The 18,983-nt window shown below is 45.3% G+C and overlaps 1 protein-coding gene across 1 annotated transcript in view; it reads left to right on the top strand.

Moving 5' to 3' along the window:
* The window catches only part of LOC119441933 (snRNA-activating protein complex subunit 1-like), a 40,128-nt gene extending 25,492 nt beyond the window's left edge, over positions 1 to 14,636 (top strand). The window contains exons 7-8 of the mRNA XM_037706602.2: positions 5,661 to 5,706; positions 13,062 to 14,636. Coding sequence (XP_037562530.1) covers positions 5,661 to 5,706; positions 13,062 to 13,388 — 373 coding nt within the window. The 3' untranslated portion in view covers positions 13,389 to 14,636. The remainder of the gene's footprint in view (positions 1 to 5,660; positions 5,707 to 13,061) is intronic.
* The last annotated feature ends 4,347 nt before the right edge of the window (positions 14,637 to 18,983 follow it).

Raw genomic sequence — 18,983 nt, forward strand, 5'->3', positions numbered from 1 at the left:
ATTGAAGAAACGAGCCCCGTTACTTCACACGTGGCGTCCGTGATCAGCTCTGACAACGCGCTGTTTGCTCCGGCCTTCCCATTTGGCACGTAATCCAGAGGAGAAATGTAATCTTGCTAACTCCGCAATGCTCTGTAACAGGTCAGCAACGGCTGCCGGAGCTGATCGCGGAGGCCATGCTTCGCACCACTTGGCTCTCGCGATGGCACGCCGATCACACAAATGCGAAGCCGCACACGACTCCAAGGCACACACACGACCTGCCACATAGCAATGGAACTTTAAAAAATGAATAATAAAGAACAGATTTCCCAAAGTGATTGAAGACAATAGTGCTGACCGAAAAAAGAAGTGTCGTCCCCTAGAGCGTTCCGTCAGCTAAATAAGAGTAGACATGGCCTCCGAGACTGGAGAATGGCGTGCATTTCCCAATCTTTGAGGCTATGGAGTGGGCCACTGGAAGCCAAGCATGGGCAAGCCAGCAGAAAATCGAACATGGCGGCCTCTAAGAGTGGGTAGCGTGGCTCGGATCGAGTGATTTAGTCCGGAAAAATCTAACTGTGGGGCTTAAATTCATCCGAACAATCAGTCACGAAAATGCATTAGCTCTATGGGAACCCTGCCGGTGCATTTATGAAGTCCGGAATATCCAACAAGTCCGAAAAATCCGTCGGCGACTGTATATGTTGATATTATTACAATATCATCGAAAGATGTTCATGAGATGAGCCGCCGCGAGAAAGACGAATGTGTCTGTGCTCTTGGTGCGAGCGAGTGTGGGCTTGGCTGTCTGGCTCCAATGTAAATAGCCTGTAAATAGGCTCTTGTGTCTGTGTCCTTCCACACGTAACATTCTGGTAGAAGTTAGCGATCCCCGTCCTCACCACGCAACTCCGAAGTGGTCGATGCCCCCCAGTGACGCGACCGCCTCTGCAACGGATTCGGCTCGTCCGACTACTCCTATCATCACGGTTGCCCAACATTGCGACCCTGGTGTGTTCTCTGGCCTGGAGGGACAGGACGTTGACGAATGGATCAAGCTCTATGAACATGCCAGTGCTAATAACAGGTGGGACCCAACGATTATGCTCGCCAATGTCATCTTTTATCTCAGCGGCACCCCACACGTGTGGCACCAAACGCATGACGACGAGATAACCAGTTGGGACAGTTTCGAATAAAAGCTACAGGAACTGTTCAGCAACCCTACTGGGTGCAAGGTTGCCGCGAGAAAGGCTCTTGTGTCTCGTGTTCAGACCTCTACAGAGCCGTACGTTTCATACATCCTCGACGTCTTAGCTCTATGCCGCAAAGCTGACGATACTATGTCTGAAGCAGATAAAGTGGCCCATGTGCTAAAAGGCATTGCCGACGACGCTTTCAATTTGCTTGTTTTCGGCAACGTCTTGACTATCGACGCCATCATAAAAGAATGCCGTCGCCTTGAACTCACTAAGAGCCGCCGTATCACACCCCACATCACGTGGCTACCCAAAACTGCTGCTACGTCGACATGTGAGAGTCGACCGCGTCAAGCCACCACCTGTGACGCCTGTATTGTTCACCACGAGCTCGAGGCCGCCTGTTCCCCAGCTTTCCCCGCGACACCTCCCGATCCGCCAGCTACCACGATTGCGATGATTCAGGCCATCGTCAGACAGGAATTTGAGAAAATGGGTCTGAACTCCGTGTGTTCAACGTCTCAACCTAGCATTCGCCAGTTCTCTAGCTGCCCTTCTTGCCCTCGGCAGTTCTTTTCTGCCACATCTCGCTGCAACCCGTCCGAATGGCGTATCCCTGATGACAGGCCGATCTGCTTCTACTGCTGTCGCATTGGCCATATCGCTCATCACTGCCGCAACCGATGGCCACCTCCTCCTCGGACATACGCCGCCGCTTATTCCCGCACCTTTGGACCTTCTGTTCTCTATGCCACCCACCATGAACCCACTGCCGCTGATACCCCTGCTCCAAACCTTCGCTACAGCCGCTCGCCCTCAGCTCGACGCCACCAGTCTCGTTCGCCCCAACCCCGTCGATTTTCTTCGCGGTCTATCGCTTCCCGGATGCCGCAGGAAAACTAGGCACTGCAGTTTCTGGAGGTGAAGCATGCGTTGTCGACCCTGCCCTCAAATCCTCTGCTCACGTTGCCTTCCACACGTCACAATATGGTGATCATTTTGTGCCACCCAGCAGGTTCTGTGAAGCGATCGTTTTCGGTAGTGGCATGCAGCGGTCAACATGCTGTCAACAAACAGATGCTGCTTAGGTGGTGCGCTGCCACAGTTTTGACATAGCAACCTGGAAGAGAAATGTAATGTACAGGAAGTTAATACACATGTCCCTATGAAAATTGAACAGGACTGCTGCTTCAGTGTGTAAATTCCAGAAAAGCATAACAAACAGGAATGTATCACCAAGGTGCTACTGTATATTTAGAATATGGGCTTCGAATACCAAATCCTGTTTTTGTCCTGCTTTTGGAAGTAGAAAGATGTGAAATGGAAATGTATAAAAAAATAATCTAATCTATTTTAACGTGATTAGCATCTCCTAGTTAAGAGTTATGAGCCTATCTATCTATCTAGCCTCTTACGCCAAATCAGTGGCTCAAGTTGTCTACCTGCTAGGTAGACATAATATGTGCTCCTGGTCATGATGCTGTCGTGGTCACCATCATCGTCATTCTACCTTCATCATCCGACTCTCGTTATGCTGTTGTCGTCATGCCTTCTGCACTGACCCAGTAGGCCAAGTTGTCTAACAGCTTGGGCCACTATGTATGTCCTTGTGGCCATGATGCCATCATGGTTGTTGCATCTTCAGCTTTGTCATCTGACTCTTCATGTGGTCGTCGTCATACAGTCATCATGCATTCGTTGTCATACCAGTCGTTGTGAAGCCATCGTGGAAGTTGCAACTTCATTGCAGCTTCATCATCCGCCTCTTGTCTTGTCATTGCCGTCACACCTTTAAGCCAACCCAGTGACCAGTCTACTACCTTGAGCCACTAAGTATGCATTGTGGCCATGATGCCGTCATGGTCATTGCTTCATCGTCGTTCCATTGTTTTCATCTTACTCTCGTCGTACCGTCTTCATCGCACCATCATCATCATGCAATCATTGTCATACCATTGTTGTGATGCCATTGTGGTTGTTCCGTTGTCGTCACTCCAGCCTTCAGCTTCGTCATCCATGTCTTGTCTTGCCATTGCCGTCACACCTTCAAGTCAACCCAGTGACCAGTCTACTACCTTGAGCCACTAAGTATGCATTGGGGCCATGATGCCGTCATGGTCATTGCTTCATCGTCGTTCCATTGTTTTCATCTTACTCTCGTCGTACCGTCTTCATCGCACCATCATCATCATGCAATCATTGTCATACCATTGTTGTGATGCCATTGTGGTTGTTCCATTGTCGTCACTCCAGCCTTCAGCTTCGTCATCCATGTCTTGTCGTGCCATCATCGTCATACCATTGTCACTATGCCGTCACTGTCACGCTCCCCTTTTACCATCGTCATCACTTCAGAAACCTCGTCCCATGGTCATTGTATTACCTTCTTCTTTATGTTGTCGTAATTGTACTGTCATCATCGAATCGTCATTATGGTGTCATTGTCATTACATTATCGTCATTGCGTCATTGTCAGACAGTCGCTGTAAAGCATCCATTATCATACCATCATCTTCATGCCGTCGTCTTCATACACTCATCGTCATGCCTTGTCCTCACGCTGTCGTCATCTTACCATCGTCAGCATTTCAGAATTGTCGCCTCATTGTTGTCATGCGTCGTCATATCGCCTTTCTCATTCCATCAATGTCATTCCTTCTTTGTCATTTCGTTGTCGTCGCTGCTTCATCGTCATACAGTCATCGTCATGCTGTATGGGTGACCTTGGCAAGAGAGTGCCATAGCAAAGTGGGCCGATACCGGAGACAGTCTATGTGGCATATAGCTCAAGCATCGAAAGTCTCAGAATGACCATTACAGATTTCAAATAAATGTGACTTCAGCAATACGGTGTCGCCACATTTTTTTAATGCTAATTGTATTGCCATCGACAGTCATTGTGAGGGGTATTCTGCCGTAATTTTTTCATTGGTACACACAGTGCTATTCATTCATTCATTCATTCATTCATTCATTCATTCATTCATTCATATTCCTACTTTCGCCTGAAGGCATGACAGTAGGGGGGTGATAGCAGCAACGTAAATGCTAAAGCACACCAAAAACGTAGCAGTATAAATTGGTCGCTTCATTAAAAATGAAAGGTAGGAAGGAAAATTGAACAAACCTGAACAGCAGCCAGTAGAGAGTGAATTTTGAACGGAAGTAAAAAACAGGGATGGAGGACGAGGAAGGGCCACTTGAAGAACTTGGTGCACTGTTAGCTTGTGCCCTTTGCTATGGCATGCAACTGAGATAATTGTAGTAGCTTGGCATATTCAGCCATGAAAATTGGAAGTTGTTGCGTATCAAATGGACTACTTTAAAGTTTCGCAGTGAACTCTAGTGCCAGAATCGGAAAGCTTGTGCCTTGTCGTGTGATTGGAAAATAACAAATGTTCCAGGTAGTGTGTGTGCTAAGCAACACCAAGACAGCTGTTGCATTTAAAGTGTTGTTGCAGCATGTTTGCTTGCTAATGGAACTTCTGTGGTCCGTGATTAAGGAAGGCTATCCCCATACCGTTTTTTATGAATGGGATGTAGTACTGTCTTTTCACAGTGCCGCATATCAAGCAAATTTGTTTGCAAAAATTTGTGAGTTGGCTGCACTACAAGGTCGTTTTTCAGCCAAAAACTCGTCAACAAACTACATTTCTCCCTTTCATTGCAGTCTCTCCCAGGGGCAAGCGCAAGCACATTGGCTTTCTGAGAACCACTCTGATAATTTAGTGTTGTCATAGTTCCCCCACACCCTAGAAGGAATGTCTTGTCGCCATTCAATAGCCCTCGCCACTGCCATACCCTCCCTTAGTAGAGGGGTAATCAGGGTTCGGCAATGGTAAAGGCAATGCTGTAGAATGGAAGCAGTACTTCATTCTACTAGTCTGTGGTCAAGACAATTTTAGTAAGAAAATGCCTTTCTCACACACGTGCAGCAACATTTTTCTAAATGGTCTGTTCTCAAATCGAATACTTCGATTTCTGAAACGAGAGAATTCTGTTTGGGGTGGTATTAACATTTTCCAATGTTCGCACGCCCCTCTTTGTTGGCCATGCGAGCTCTGCATTACACACTTCTATATTCTCATAATTTGTCCTCACACCTATGATGATACCGACCTCAGGTCACAAAAACAAATAAGGAACCTCATCGGGAGAGACATAAAGTAATCTGCATAAAAGTTGATGTTGGAGATCAAGTTTTTAGTTCCTCTCCCATACAAAGGAAATGTGACATTGGTTTAGTTCCTGTTTTGTTTTTATGTATGTGCGTGTGTGTATAGTGGCAGTTGAGTACAGATGAGCGATCTGGAAATAGTTGTTCTTCAGTTAAATCCTTTGATCTAACAATATTTTACTAAAGCATGATTTTAAAGAAAACTTTGCTAGCTCACAAAATCCCAATTATGAGCAAATGCCACAGTCATGCCGTTTCCATCACTTACGTATTTACTTATTTACTACTTCGTTGCTTTGCAGGGAAATTGCTTTGCTTCAAGCCAAGTATCGAGATTTGGAAAAGCAGGTAAGGGACCTGCTGTTTATCTATTTGTAGGTGATGCCTCTTAGTGCACACTTGAGTGCAGTAAGCAGTTGACTCAAGGGGACCCGACACATCAGCTTACTGTGTCACATTTCCCTTCAGAGAGCAGCTGTGTTGTTGAACATGATTTGTTTATTAGTGTTGTTGAGCTCTGCTGATTGCCACAGTACAAGAAACTTGATTGTATCGTCGATAGCACAGCATAAAAGAATGTATATCTCGTAGTCACTGGAGCACAAACTAAGTGACGTTTTGCCTGCAATATCGCAAGTCGGACGCTATGCGGACAGCTGTGACGTTCATTGTGCTCTGCATTCTAGTGGCACATGCATGACTGAGCGCTGTGTACGTACCCTCTGCACTGTGGCAGTGGAGTTTGTTCTTGGTAGAGCTTACCGTGGTGCTCTGGTTTGCAGTCTCGTAACTACTCTAGCTTAAGTACGAGGAGAGCAGCCAATTTCTTCTCGCTTCCTTTCTTCAGCAAAATGCCTGGCTGATGATTGAGTCACACATTTTAGATAGAGCTGGAGCATTTATTTATTGATTGATTGATTGAACCTTACAGGGCCAAATGGCATTGTGTAAGGGGGTTTACAAGATACAAAATGAATATCAGAACAGGGGGGCAAACACTAGGCATTGCATAGTTACAAAACAACAAAATTCATCAGAATTAACAAAATTAAACAGACAAAACGGGCAGTGTGTGCCACTGTGCTTCGATTCATTTTTATTCCGTTTTGTATTATGAAAACTTGTAAAAAAGAAAAAGGCTTATCTTGTTGGTTTGGTGTAACACACCAAAGTCTCATCTGACAAAAATATATGTATGTTTTTGTTATATCTAGCTGCGGGATGCCTGCGCCAATTGTGCCATTTTGATACAAATGCAAATTACTGCTCCAAACTGCGCCGGACACAAAAAATTGACCGAAATTACACCACACTGCACCAGAACGGCATCGGCATGTGTGCTCCAGGAGTGGCCGCGAACAGCGAGCGGATTCGTTCTTAAAAAAAAAGTGCAGCTGTTCACATTCCACACACCGCGCGACGATGCCTCCCACACAGTTTCTCACAATTTTCGCGCTTATAACACTGGACTTTTTGGCACTTCTGGCAAGTGGCTCCCAGCTGTTGTTGCTGCTGTCGGAATGGACAGGACGGCTGTATTTAGAGTGTACTAGGACATGGTTGAGTGGGCCGAGACTCCCCAGCTAAGGCGCAAAACAACGAAATGTAGGCTGAGAGTGCTGCGAGCGAACTAGATATTAGAAAGGCGTGCACTTCAGCAGGTTCAGTGGGCTGGTGTCTCTGTCCCCAGGGCCGGCATTACGTAAAACTATTCCAATCTGTTTTTATACCCATATGGGCAAGGCCTGAGCCATTTTCACTTATCACGGAGGGCTAATGGCAGATTTGGAATAAATAAACATTGGAATAGTCTTACGTTACACCAGAATTAGGTGCTTTTGAATCGCCCTGGTCTATTGTGTAGAAGTGGCTTTCACTAAACCATAGTAGTTCGTAACTTTGGCTTCTCCATACGGTCTGTTGGTGAAGCGCATTTCCAAGAACTTCACCCGCACTGGCAAGGCATTAAAGAAAAATGAATTTATAAAAAATGCCTTGTGCTACTTTTCGAAATTTCGGACTCTGTTGCAGAATGCATGTTTTTTGTGATTGTTACCACTAATTAAAAATATACAGGCACTATTATCAAAGTTTGCATGCGCTAGCAGGTTTCAGTATCAGGGTAATCTGCATCAAAATTCCGCTTAAGGAGTTGCTAAGGGGGGACACGGTTCTTAAAAACCGAAAATCGCGAAAAAAAAGGCAATTTTTGGGAACTACTTGTTTCGGCATCTCTAATGCCTAATCTACACCGTATGAAAACGATTTGTCCAAAAACGCACCCTAAGTGTAAAAAAAAAGTATTTTGTCGGCGCGCACAGCAAGAAAGCAGCTCAAAATCGTGCAGAAATAACGGAGTTCACAGAGCTCTCTCTTGTCTTTCCCGCCGCTGAGCGCAGCCATCTTGGTACCATTCGAAAGCTCAAAGTTCTGCCTTCTTTTCCCCACATCCTCGCCGATGAGGGCCGCATACAAAAAGCACCAGTCTGACGAAGCTCGCAATGCACGCAGCCCTCCTATTGGCTCAGTGCGCCAGCACGCTGAGAGGCGCGTTCCAATTGGCAGTTGCTATGGCAACTAGTGCCCTGATGCTGCCAGCACAGCACTCGTCTGCTAGGCCTGCCAGTGAGCCTGCTTCGAAAACTGTTGATCCGTCGTTTCTTTGTCGGTCATATTGCAAACAGAAGCGGTAAATCAACCCTCTCAAGACAAAAAAAACATTTGAAACGGTCCCGCGTCGACAGAAAGCGAAGCGCAAGCCGTCTCTGCTTTCTACGGCAAGAAAGAGGAGGCGGTTGTAGCAAGGTTCAGACGAGCCGATCTTCCAATGATAAGATCGCACCGGAGATAAGTCACTGCGTCGTGCAATCTCGTACTGCATCGGCAAAAATGCAACAGCGAAGCTAACCGTTACCCCTTGTCCTCGCGTGTAGTTTTCAGAGACCGCAGACGATGTGCCGATGCCTCTATTCCCACGCCTCTCGTGCATACGCGGGTTCGTGTTGGTGCATTCTAGATCCTGTTACGAGCCTATACCTGCGCCTAATGTCAACATCGGCACTGTATTCCTTCTACTCATTCAATTCTCGTCATTCTTTTTTTTTACTTGAATGCTGGCGAGTCAATGAGTGCACAAAAACTATGATATAGTGTCTTAGGACACTGCAATATTTTGAAATCCTATAGAGATCACAACCAACACGAATTCACATTTGGCAAGTTGCAAATTAGAATTTCATAACTTTGGCTAAAGTACAGATACAAACATCAAAATGATAACTTGCAGTCTTTGAACATCCAGAAATATACCTGCTTACTTTTAGCTATCTTGTTGCAGTACATTTTTTGCAAGTAGCGTCCCAACTTTTCATACAAGAAGAATTGTAACTACTTTTTTTTATTTACTTCAAAAAAAAGACTAATCACATATTTGTAATCAGCACACAAGATTGGATGTGTTGTGAAAGTTTCATGTGTTAGAGCGAATAACAAAGATGTTTGTGCTGGATGCCATGTCCCTTCACATTTAATGCTGTTTGTTTTTTGTACTTTTCTCAAAATGGAAATTTTGGGCTCCATCCAATATTCAGGCCTCTGTATCTCATCACCAAGAACAGATTGAACGATTTTTTTTTTTCTTTTTTGCAAAACGGAGCCTAATGTATACTCTGTGAAGTGTATCCTTGGTAGTGCTTCGAGATATTAATTCCCGAACTTTGCGGAGAAATGCATTGGCATTCCAGTTAATTTTGTGCTTCAATGCATAAAGCGACGTTTTGTTAAGAACCTAACCGGAACGCCAATGCATTTCTCCACAAAGTTCGGGAATTAATATCTCAAAACTAGTGTCATCCCGAAAATTCATTCCAAGTGGATCCGCCTTGCGAACTCCACGGCTACAATTTGTAAATTTCAATATGGGCCATCAAGTAATTAGTTAAAAACTTTATTAGTGAATTTCTGTTAATTATTCGATTATGCATTTCAATTTCTTATGCAAGTAATGTCCGCCTCTTCGAGTAGACTAGCTCATGAACTAGAATTGTGCTATCTACCACAGGCAACCTTTAAGAATTTTTTAAAGTGTTCGCTGAAACACCCTGTATATGGTATACAACAGTTTTGCATCATTGCTGTGTGCCCACACGTCTTCCCTGCTACGAAAACCTCTGTGCACTTATGTTTCAAGATCTGTACGCCTCACTAGTGACATTAATCTAAATGCAATGCAGTAGAACCTCCATATGACTACGATTATGCATTTTCTTTATTATCTTCTTTAGGTGCATATCAATACTGCCTCTGTTTCCTGTCCTTAGCAGTGCTTTTGTGCACATTTAGCAGTTTGTCATTAGTGCTTCAAGCTTCGGGTGCATTTCTAGCCAAAGTTCTGGGAATCCCATATACATCACTCCACATTGTGCGTGTGTACTATGTTAGAGAAGGGAAAGGTGAATGTTTGAAAAGTTTATAAAGTAGAACACCAACTCGAAAGCGTGATTTTATTCCGGTTCTGAATGTTGGCGTATGCCTCAAACTAAGCGTGCAAGCTGATATCGTGCCAGCATCACACAAGGTGGTGTGCAGTTCTTGTGAGCCCTAACCTGTTCACACTCGCATAACTGCACTATCAAGTCTTACAAAAAATAAGTTCTTCTCACAAGAAAGTTTTGGTTGTTGGTTTCCGACCCTGCCATTGTAGAGAGAGAGAGAGAAAATTATTTAATGAAAGGCAGGGAGGTTAACCAGGACTGAGCCCGGTTTGCTACCCTATACTGGGGGAAGGGAAAAGGGGAGAGAGAGATTAAGAGAAGAATAGAAAGTCCGCTGTTGATATCGCCGACGTAGCAACAGGTCTCTGTTCTATCACTGATGATCAATCAGTGCGGATCATAGACGGTCACTCAGTCCTGTAGTTTTCAAAAATCGCAGCAGCGCTTTTGTGGCCTTTTGCAGCTGTGATATTTGAGGCCATGGTCCCAAGATCTTGCTCAAGGTGAACGGTCTTCTATCTAGCCTATTGAGAACGTTGCAGAGGTCATGTTTTTCGTTTTGAAAAGATGGGCAGTAGCATAGTAGGTGTTCTATAGTCTCATCGACACCGCAGGCATTACACTCGGCGCTATCAGCCATTCCAATCAAGCACGTGTAAGCATTGGTGAACGCAACACCCAAGCGTAAGCGGCACAGCATTGTTTCCTCATTTCGCGGAAATCCAGGTAACAGCCGCACCTGCATAGATGGGTCGAGAGAATGCAACCGATGCTGGGTGAATTCAGTTGTATGCCACTTCTCCAATGTCATACTGTGGGCTAGCTTGCTTAGGTGTTGGGCTGCGTCAGTCCTCGATAAAGGCACAGAAACAAGATTTGCTCCTTCGTGTGCTTTCCTAGCAGCTTCGTCGGCAATGTCGTTGCCGGAAATACCGCAATGACCCGGCAGCCACTGAAACACGACGTCGTGTCCTTTTGCGATCGTATGGTGGTGCATTTCTCGTATCTCTGAGACGAGTTGTTCGCAGGAACCGCAACGAAGAGCTGACAAAAGACATTGTAGGGCCGCCTTTGAATCACATAATATAGCCCAGCGATTAGCCGGTTGGTTGTTAATATAATCAAAGGCACCTCGGAGGGCAACAAGCTCCGAAGCGGTCGATGATCTCACGTGAGAAGTATTGTATGTGATGCTCATTGATCGTGATGGTATAACCACTGCGCTGGTGGAGCTAGTCTGAGTGGAAGAGCCATCCGTATATATGTGGATTCGGTCAGAGTAGAAATACGGTAAAAGCTCGATGATACGATCACGGCTAATACGAATTTCCGGATGATACGAATTTTTTTGTGGTCCTGGCCGAGCCCCATTACTTTGCAACGTGCTAGAGAACGGTTGTTACGAATCGATTTTCAGCCTGCGTCGGTTGATACGAATAAACGCCGCCTCACCGACGGCCGCGAAAGCGCGCAGTCACGCGCTTTCTCTCCTTCTCTTTTGGTGCGGAGGCGCAGCGCCGGACCGCGCGGACTCCGCGACTGGGCGCGAAGAGTTTGAAGCGGTGGCGCTTTTGGTGCTTTTGTACTTTTCCTCCTTTTCTGCGAGCCGTCAGATGGAGTGGCTGCTGCGCTTCGGGCCGCGTTCTTCGTGTTTGCGCCATTTTGCCTAGTCGCAGCGAGCTATGTCTCGCAAGCGGAAAGCACTCTCCTTTAAAGAGAAATTAGACATTCTTCGAAAGGTCGATGAGGATCCCAAGAGGAAACGGACGGAGTTGGCTAAGGAGCTAGGCCTCGCAACGTCAACACTGAGCACAATTGTTGCACAGCGAGACTATCATGAAAAACGTGCTTTCGTTCAACGTCAACGCGAAGCAAGCGAATTCGAACACGCTTATTTCGAACATACCGCGCACCGACAATGCTCTTAGCAGCGCGCCAAATCACGCGGCGGCGCCTCCGACCGGCATTGCTCCGACACCACCATAGAGCAAAAGCTCAGGAGAGACCCCTCAATGCCGCGCGGGAAGGAACGGGGGGGAAAAAAAGAACCCGCGGCGGAAATTTCCTTCTCTCTCAAATTACAAGGTCGCCGTTTCTGCATCGCGCCGGAACAAGCGTGTACGTGCCGACTAGAGTGTTCTAGACAACCGTATTCTAGCACACACTAGTGCCGACGTCTCAGCCACGCGGATAAAATGGCAGTGAACCCTTCTCCTCTATTTTCTAGTCACATGTTGACCTTGCACGCTGCGGCAGCAGCGCAGAGGGAAGCAGCGGCGGAGGCACAGTCGGGCCAACGAAACTGCCACGCCCGCAAACGCTCGCTTCCCGATAACGGCAGAAAACGAAACTTCATGGGGCGGCTAAAATAAGCTGGCGCCAGCACGGCGGCGGGCGCGCACGGAGTCGAAGGTGAGAGAGCTACGAGGGAGTTGAGATGGAGGGCGAGGGGAGCCACCGAAGCGGCCAAATCCGCTTCTCTGCCGCCCTCCTCCCTCACCTTCGACGGTCTCCGCGCCCGGCGCCGCCCGCTCGCTCCCTGAAGCTTCGTTTTCTGTCGTTATCGGGAAGCGACCGTTAGCCGGCGTGGGCAGTTTCGTGGCCCGCGCTTGCTATGCGCTTGCGCGCCGCGATATTTCACGACTTGCACCGTTCGTGCATCGTGCTATGGTGCACGAATACTTCAAAAATACGTCCTTTTAATTCGAACAAATTTTCGGGCCCCTTCGAGTTCGAATTATCGAGATTCTACAGTAGTTTTAATTGTGGTTTGATGATACGAATTTCGGCTAATACGAATATTTTTCGTGACCCCGTGAGATTCGTATCATCGAGCTTTTACTGTACCTAGATTCTGAAAGGACACCAGAAAGGTACCTGCTTCGAGCAAGTTTATTCAGCCAAGTTACAGAAGTAGGTGAAATCAGCAACAGCAAATTCACTGAAAAAGTCACTGGGGTTTACTGCTGCTTGTGAGCTCAGGGCAAACCTTACTTATAATGCATGCTTCCTTCCCCTCCCTCCCCTGGTTTTGTGACCCTGGGATTTCTATGAATTTTAATGTTCAGAGGTTGGCAGGTGTGGATTCATTTGTCCATGATAGTACATGTATTAGTATGTGTACTTGTTTCTTCTTGAATAAAAGCAGCCTGAGCCTCTAGTTTGTGTGTAACAGATGCATTGACCTCTGTTGCTCTATCCTTTACCAAGGCTGAAGATGCAAATGAGGAGGCCCGAAAAAGCTCCATCAAGGGGGAAAGCATGGCTGCAAGGCGTCAAAGACTACGAACACAGCAGTTCAGCACAGTGACCAAAACTCGCAAGGGAAAGCGCTTCGAAGAACTCGTGCACGACGACTCATCCACAAGCGGATGCGATGAAGAAAGCATTGTAGAGTTTGCAGAAAGCACCAGCCCCGCTTCAAAGCGTGCGAAAAAGCGATTGGTGTCAAGAAAAAAGTTGCAGGCATTGAAGTCGGCTAGTGCTGCCAAAGGTGACAAGAAACCAGAGAGAGGATGCAAAAACTCGAAGCAGTGAGAATGCTTTGTATAGAAGTGTCGCTTGAAAGTGACAAAATTATTTATTTTCTTCCCTCAAGTCTGTCTTCAGGGAAATGTGGCCACTGGCTACCCGTTTCTTTTTGTTCGTTAAAACCAGTGGTGAAAGCTTTAGTGCAGAACGCTATAATGATTTGTATAAAATGTAATGGACAAACTTGGATTCTTTAATGGATCTGCTCCACTGTCTTGATAGTTTATTCATTGCCGCTCGCATTAGTGTACTACATTTGGCGTGCACAGTTTCTACTGCATTTATTAATTTCATCAGTTCAGAGTTATGCGGCAAAGTATGCATATGCACCTTTAATAGCTTGTTTTTGATGTCGGAGGTTATGCCTTCTGCCTATGTATCTCATTGTTCCTAGTCAAAAGCACTGTTAGTGCGAATAGTTAGTGCAAAAGCATTGGATGTTGCCATGACATTTTATCTTAGTTTGCATTTTCTTTTTCCTGCAAGCATACAAGTTCATGCACGTTCATACATTAAAACCTCTGCTGCTACATGGCTGCGTGTATTACTTGGTGATAGTTTTCTCTCTTTTTTTGTGTGTGTGTGCATGCATATTTTTAATGCTTTCAGTGACTTTTATGCAAACATGCTTTCATTGAAATTATTGCATGCAACAAAGCTTTTTTTGTTGCTAGGCATTGCTAGGCACAGTGCAGAATATGTGAACTTGTGCTAAATAACATCGTTATCATCAAGCCTTTTCTTCGGAGTGGTTTTGACATACGAAAGCCAGCAGCTTTTTATACGTCGCAAGCTTCAAATGGGACTTCAAAAAGCAAAAGAGATGGCACGTCCAGTGTCAATTACAATAAAATATGCAGTAGCTTCCATAAACATCTTACAGTTGTAAGGAAAAGGCAGCAGCTGCTCATTTAGTAGGACAGCCGAAGTGCAGGTGGAGGAATTGACTAGCCAGGGATTTGCATGATGTGTGAATGAAATCGGATAAGATGGTCTCGTGGTACGTGATAAAGGCTAGCCACATTACATCAAGCAAAAAATTATGCCCTCATGCAAAAAACGGGAAAGTTACGTGGTTCTTATTTAAGGCACTGTAAGACTTTTTTTGTAGAAGAAAGCAAATTATCTTTTGAGTCTGAACAAAGTGTCAAATTCTTGCACTGGCACTGCAGTTGTGGAGCACCATCACTGAAGCAGGCAGAATACTTCATCAAACCAGTGACGGTGAATCATGAATAAACTTTATTGTACGAAGAGTGGTGTGGTTAATCTCGCGTGGAGCCCTCTTGTAGAGCCCCACTGGCCACGGTGGCTCGCCGGACCTAGTCCAGGGTCGCCAGTTGACTTCCCAGTGCCAGGTCGAAAAGCCGTGCCTCCCAAGACCACGTTGTGAGTGTCTCTGATGAGCTCACCAGCCTGGATACTGCCTGGGCTGGGTGCTCCGTACACTGGTAAGTGGTGTGAAATGTGAGCAGAGTTTCAGCGGCTTATTGTGTATGCCTTTTTTAAAGGCCAACTGCAACAAAATTATGCACAACTTAAAAAAGTGCAAGTTCATCACGAAAAGCTAGCTAAAATAAAGACATTTTTGATACCGACAATGTAAAAAGAACGCCACCCTTAAAGCATGCCGGAAGTGAAGCAGAACCCATTACATTTGAGAACCAGTGTGGGGCTTGGGCATGGCCAGCAATGTGCTGAGAATCTTGGAGGCCACCTTAGGGATATGCATAATATCAACAACAAAGTGCCCGTTTTATCTGCTTAGGTGCCATTTAAAAGCTGCAAATAAAGAATTTACAACTGGCAGCCCTGCTTTGCCAATATTTCTTCAATAGCACATATATTTATAATATTTAGCCATATTTGAGCGACACAATCACAAAAAGCTTTAAAAATAACTGTTTTCGATACTGAAACTGGAAAAAAACATTGCGGCGTGCTGGAAGTGAGGTGTGATCTAATGCGTGGCTTTTCGGCATGACCTCCGCAACCTTGGAGACCATGCCACTGCGTAGCGTCGATACCGTGGCCACCACAGGGTGTTGCGACGAGCCATCTCCCCATGTGATACGCTCGCACTAGCATGTGCTTCAATTGGTTTCTGTGGCTCTTAATGTGTGGCTATGCCAAGAAAACCTCCTTGGGTTACACAAGCCAGCCTGAGCGCCCACTACTCGCAACGCGCAAAGAAATCTCAGCTGTGGCGTGCTGGGACTTCTGTCATAGTGACACCACCACGTTCACACTTCGTCTGATTAGGTGCTGTTTAAAGGCTACTAACAAAAAACTATACGATTACCACTTCTGGGACTTTGCTAAGATTGGGTCAGCGATATATACTACTCATAACAAGTTTACCCAAATTAAATTTTGTAGCAGATGGCCTTAAGCACTTTATTATTCTGACTCAAAGTGACCTTATTATGTTTGTTTTCTCTGGTGTAATTTCTAACTGTCTCTTTCGAAAACACTTCTAAAGCGTTTTGACCCAATTTACAACATATTTTACGCGTGCAAACTTCCTTTTACCTTTTCACCAAGCAATATATGTGTAGTTATTGCCATAAATGGTACAGGCAGTGCTTCACCATCCAACTATTCTGCGAAGCAAAGCTTGGCACGAACGAAATTTTTTCACTAATTCTTCCACTGAAGGCAGGTCACGAAGTGTGTGAAATTTCATGAAGCATGAAAACACGCACAAAGCTTTGCCACAGGGCCCGCGTCGGGTCCTGCGCGTGTCGCATACAGAGGTCAACACACTTCTCTAGAATGCGCAAACCACATTCTCGGGACAGCACTGGCGATATCTGAAGATGACATGTGGCACAAAATCTGCTGTATCTAAGGTTGCGTGACTACATTTACAATTTCCATTGATTCTCTCGACCTGGTGGTCAGCTTAAGCTTCTGCAGCGGCTTTGGCCCTGCCGAGTGTGTTCTAGACGTGTGTTGACATCTGTACAAGCAGTAGCGCACCCAGGATCTCTGCCAGGGGGGGGTTGACAGTTTGCCAATACCATCTAAACAGCACTAATTTCGATTTCTTCACGGGAAATTGTCAAAAAAGTGCGCTTTTTGCGAGTGTGCAGACGATTGCGCGTCTTACATCTTAGTTGCAGCACTCAAATGCGTAAGGAAAGAAAATGGGTTAAACAAAAGGGGGGGTTAAGTCGGCCTCAGGGGGGGGGTTACAACCCCCGAATCCCCCCCCCGTCGGTGCGCCACTGTGTACAAGCTGTCAGTAAGACTGCGCCCAAAGAATGCGATTTCAAAAATGTCTCGGAGTGCTGACAAAGTGCTGCCATCTATGTAGCAGAACACAAAGACGAAATAAGTGCCTCCTTTTAGCTCGTCTTTGAGGCTCGTCTAAAGCTCTTAAGGGTTAAGTTAAAGAGGTATTTTGTGATGTTTTAAAATAAAACAACACTCGTGCCTCAAGCTCGTGTGGAGGATTTTATGTAAACTCTCCAGCAAAATTATCTCGTTTTCGTTGGCTGCAGAGCAGAAGAGTATGGACAGATACAGGCTTGGAATTAACCCTTTCGTGAGCTGCGTGAAGCATTATTCCTACCACAGGAATGCGTTGCCATGTAGCAGAAACATTGCAAAATTAAAAGTGAAATGATGCCCCCTGTTGCGACAGCCTTTCCCATGCTTTAAGCAGATCTCAGCGATGCTGTCTGCCTAATCGTTTCTTGTGAGTTGCGACATCAGATGGTGGTAAAAGCTTTGAAATAATCTTGTTAGCAACATTAAAACATAATTCACCCAGAATTTGCTGCGAGTCTGTTTTGTCGGCACTGCAACATGAAAGCAGCAGGGAAATGGGCAGATTAATTACATTTGCTAGAGCTGTGCTGTGCCACTTTGTGCAGACCCCTGCTTTAGGCAGCTGCAGGAAGTGAAAAACTGCTTATTTTCCTTTCTTTTTGAGCCTAGAAAGTTATCCAGATGTTTATGTTGCTTCTTGAGTCATACAAAAGACATTTGTTTCTTCCTTGTACCCATTAAGCAGTGGGAAGAGTACTTCAAACCGGAGCAGATCCACAAACATTACTTCAAAAAATCTGAAATTTTACAGGAAATGTTTGCTACCATGTATTGTACAAAAACTACGTAAGTAGACCTCTGCGCTGTGTACAAAAAATTTACTCGTAAGAGGGTTAAAGGGGAGACGGCTGCTCTTCCCTCCCTCCTCGACTGACCTGTGATGTGTGACAAGTAACAGTGTTTCTCTCTGAACCATGTGTGGTGCCATTTTAAGCTTGAAGCACTCTTTCCATCACTTTTTTCAGATTTTGTCCACCCCTGAGCATTGTTCACCTGTGCTCATTGTAAATGTTCTTGGCTGTATGAAGGATTGTAGTTTCAAATACTTCATTGCATACTTCCGCCCCAGGTAAGTGTATCACAGTGAAAGATCTGGGGCATCTAATATTGATAAAAACTGCAATGCATAGTATGACATGCTTAGCTTCAATGTTATCTAATAACAGTAGAAAAAAAGTTTAAGTTTTTTACGAGCTGCTATATTTATATCGCATGAGAAATACGTTCTTGATATATCAAGCAAATGTACGCAGTACTTTATATGTTTAACATTGATATGCATATTAGAAAAAAATTCGTTTTACCTTGGATTTCAAAAAAAAAAAATGCAAATGGCATGGTGGTTGGTGGTGATAAACGAACAAACAAAAGAAAGCTCCTGACACACCCTCATGCCTTGCATAGACTGAATCTTAAATCTGCACCTGCACAGACGGTGCACCACACATTGGCAAACTGTTGCAACCGCGCCATTCTAATTCTTGCGTGCTAATTTTAGTAAATGCCCTTGGAGAGCCAGAAAAGACATAAATGGGGAGTTGCCCATGGCTGCCCATTTGTAAGCAGCCCAGTGATCCCTATCATTGTCAAGGATAAAGCAACACAACTTGCAGGATGGGGAACTAAACGAAACGGCAGGAGTGCTATAGTGCTCCTGTTTCGGATCGTTCGTCCTCTATATTGCCCCATTTTATCCTTGGTAGTGCTACTACATCAACTGGCCTGCACTTCTACCTGTGTTTAACCTCAATTTAAATATGATAAATATGGACAAATTTTTGGATATAATGAAATAAATATAAAATGTTTCTCGCCGATTTCAACGAGTAACGAATACTATGTATGCTTACAGCAGAGCGGGTATTGAACATAACGAACATATTTTTGTGCCAGATGGGACTTCATTGCAATGAGGTTCACGTATCGTTTCACAATATTGAAAACCTCATAATCAAGACTGGGTGGTTGCTCCATCAAAAAGTAGGCATTTGAAGCTACACAAAGCAGGAAATAGGCACACTCGGGTATTTTCTAATAAAACATCTTGAGCAAAGTGCACAGCAGTGACAGCAGTAGCCAGTGAAACTATGGAAAAAGTCTTCCTTTCTCCTCGATTTCACTTTGTACCACTCGAGGTGCTGGAGTGTTCCAGCAGTCAAGTCAGCCTATGCCAAGGTGTCATCTTCCTCTATTTCCTCTTCTGGGTTTTTCCATGAAGGAAGGAAACTTGGAGGGAATTGCACAGCCAACCATCGCAAGCCTTTT

Source organism: Dermacentor silvarum, chromosome 2 (assembly GCF_013339745.2).
Source record: "Dermacentor silvarum isolate Dsil-2018 chromosome 2, BIME_Dsil_1.4, whole genome shotgun sequence".
Lineage (NCBI taxonomy): Eukaryota > Metazoa > Arthropoda > Arachnida > Ixodida > Ixodidae > Dermacentor > Dermacentor silvarum.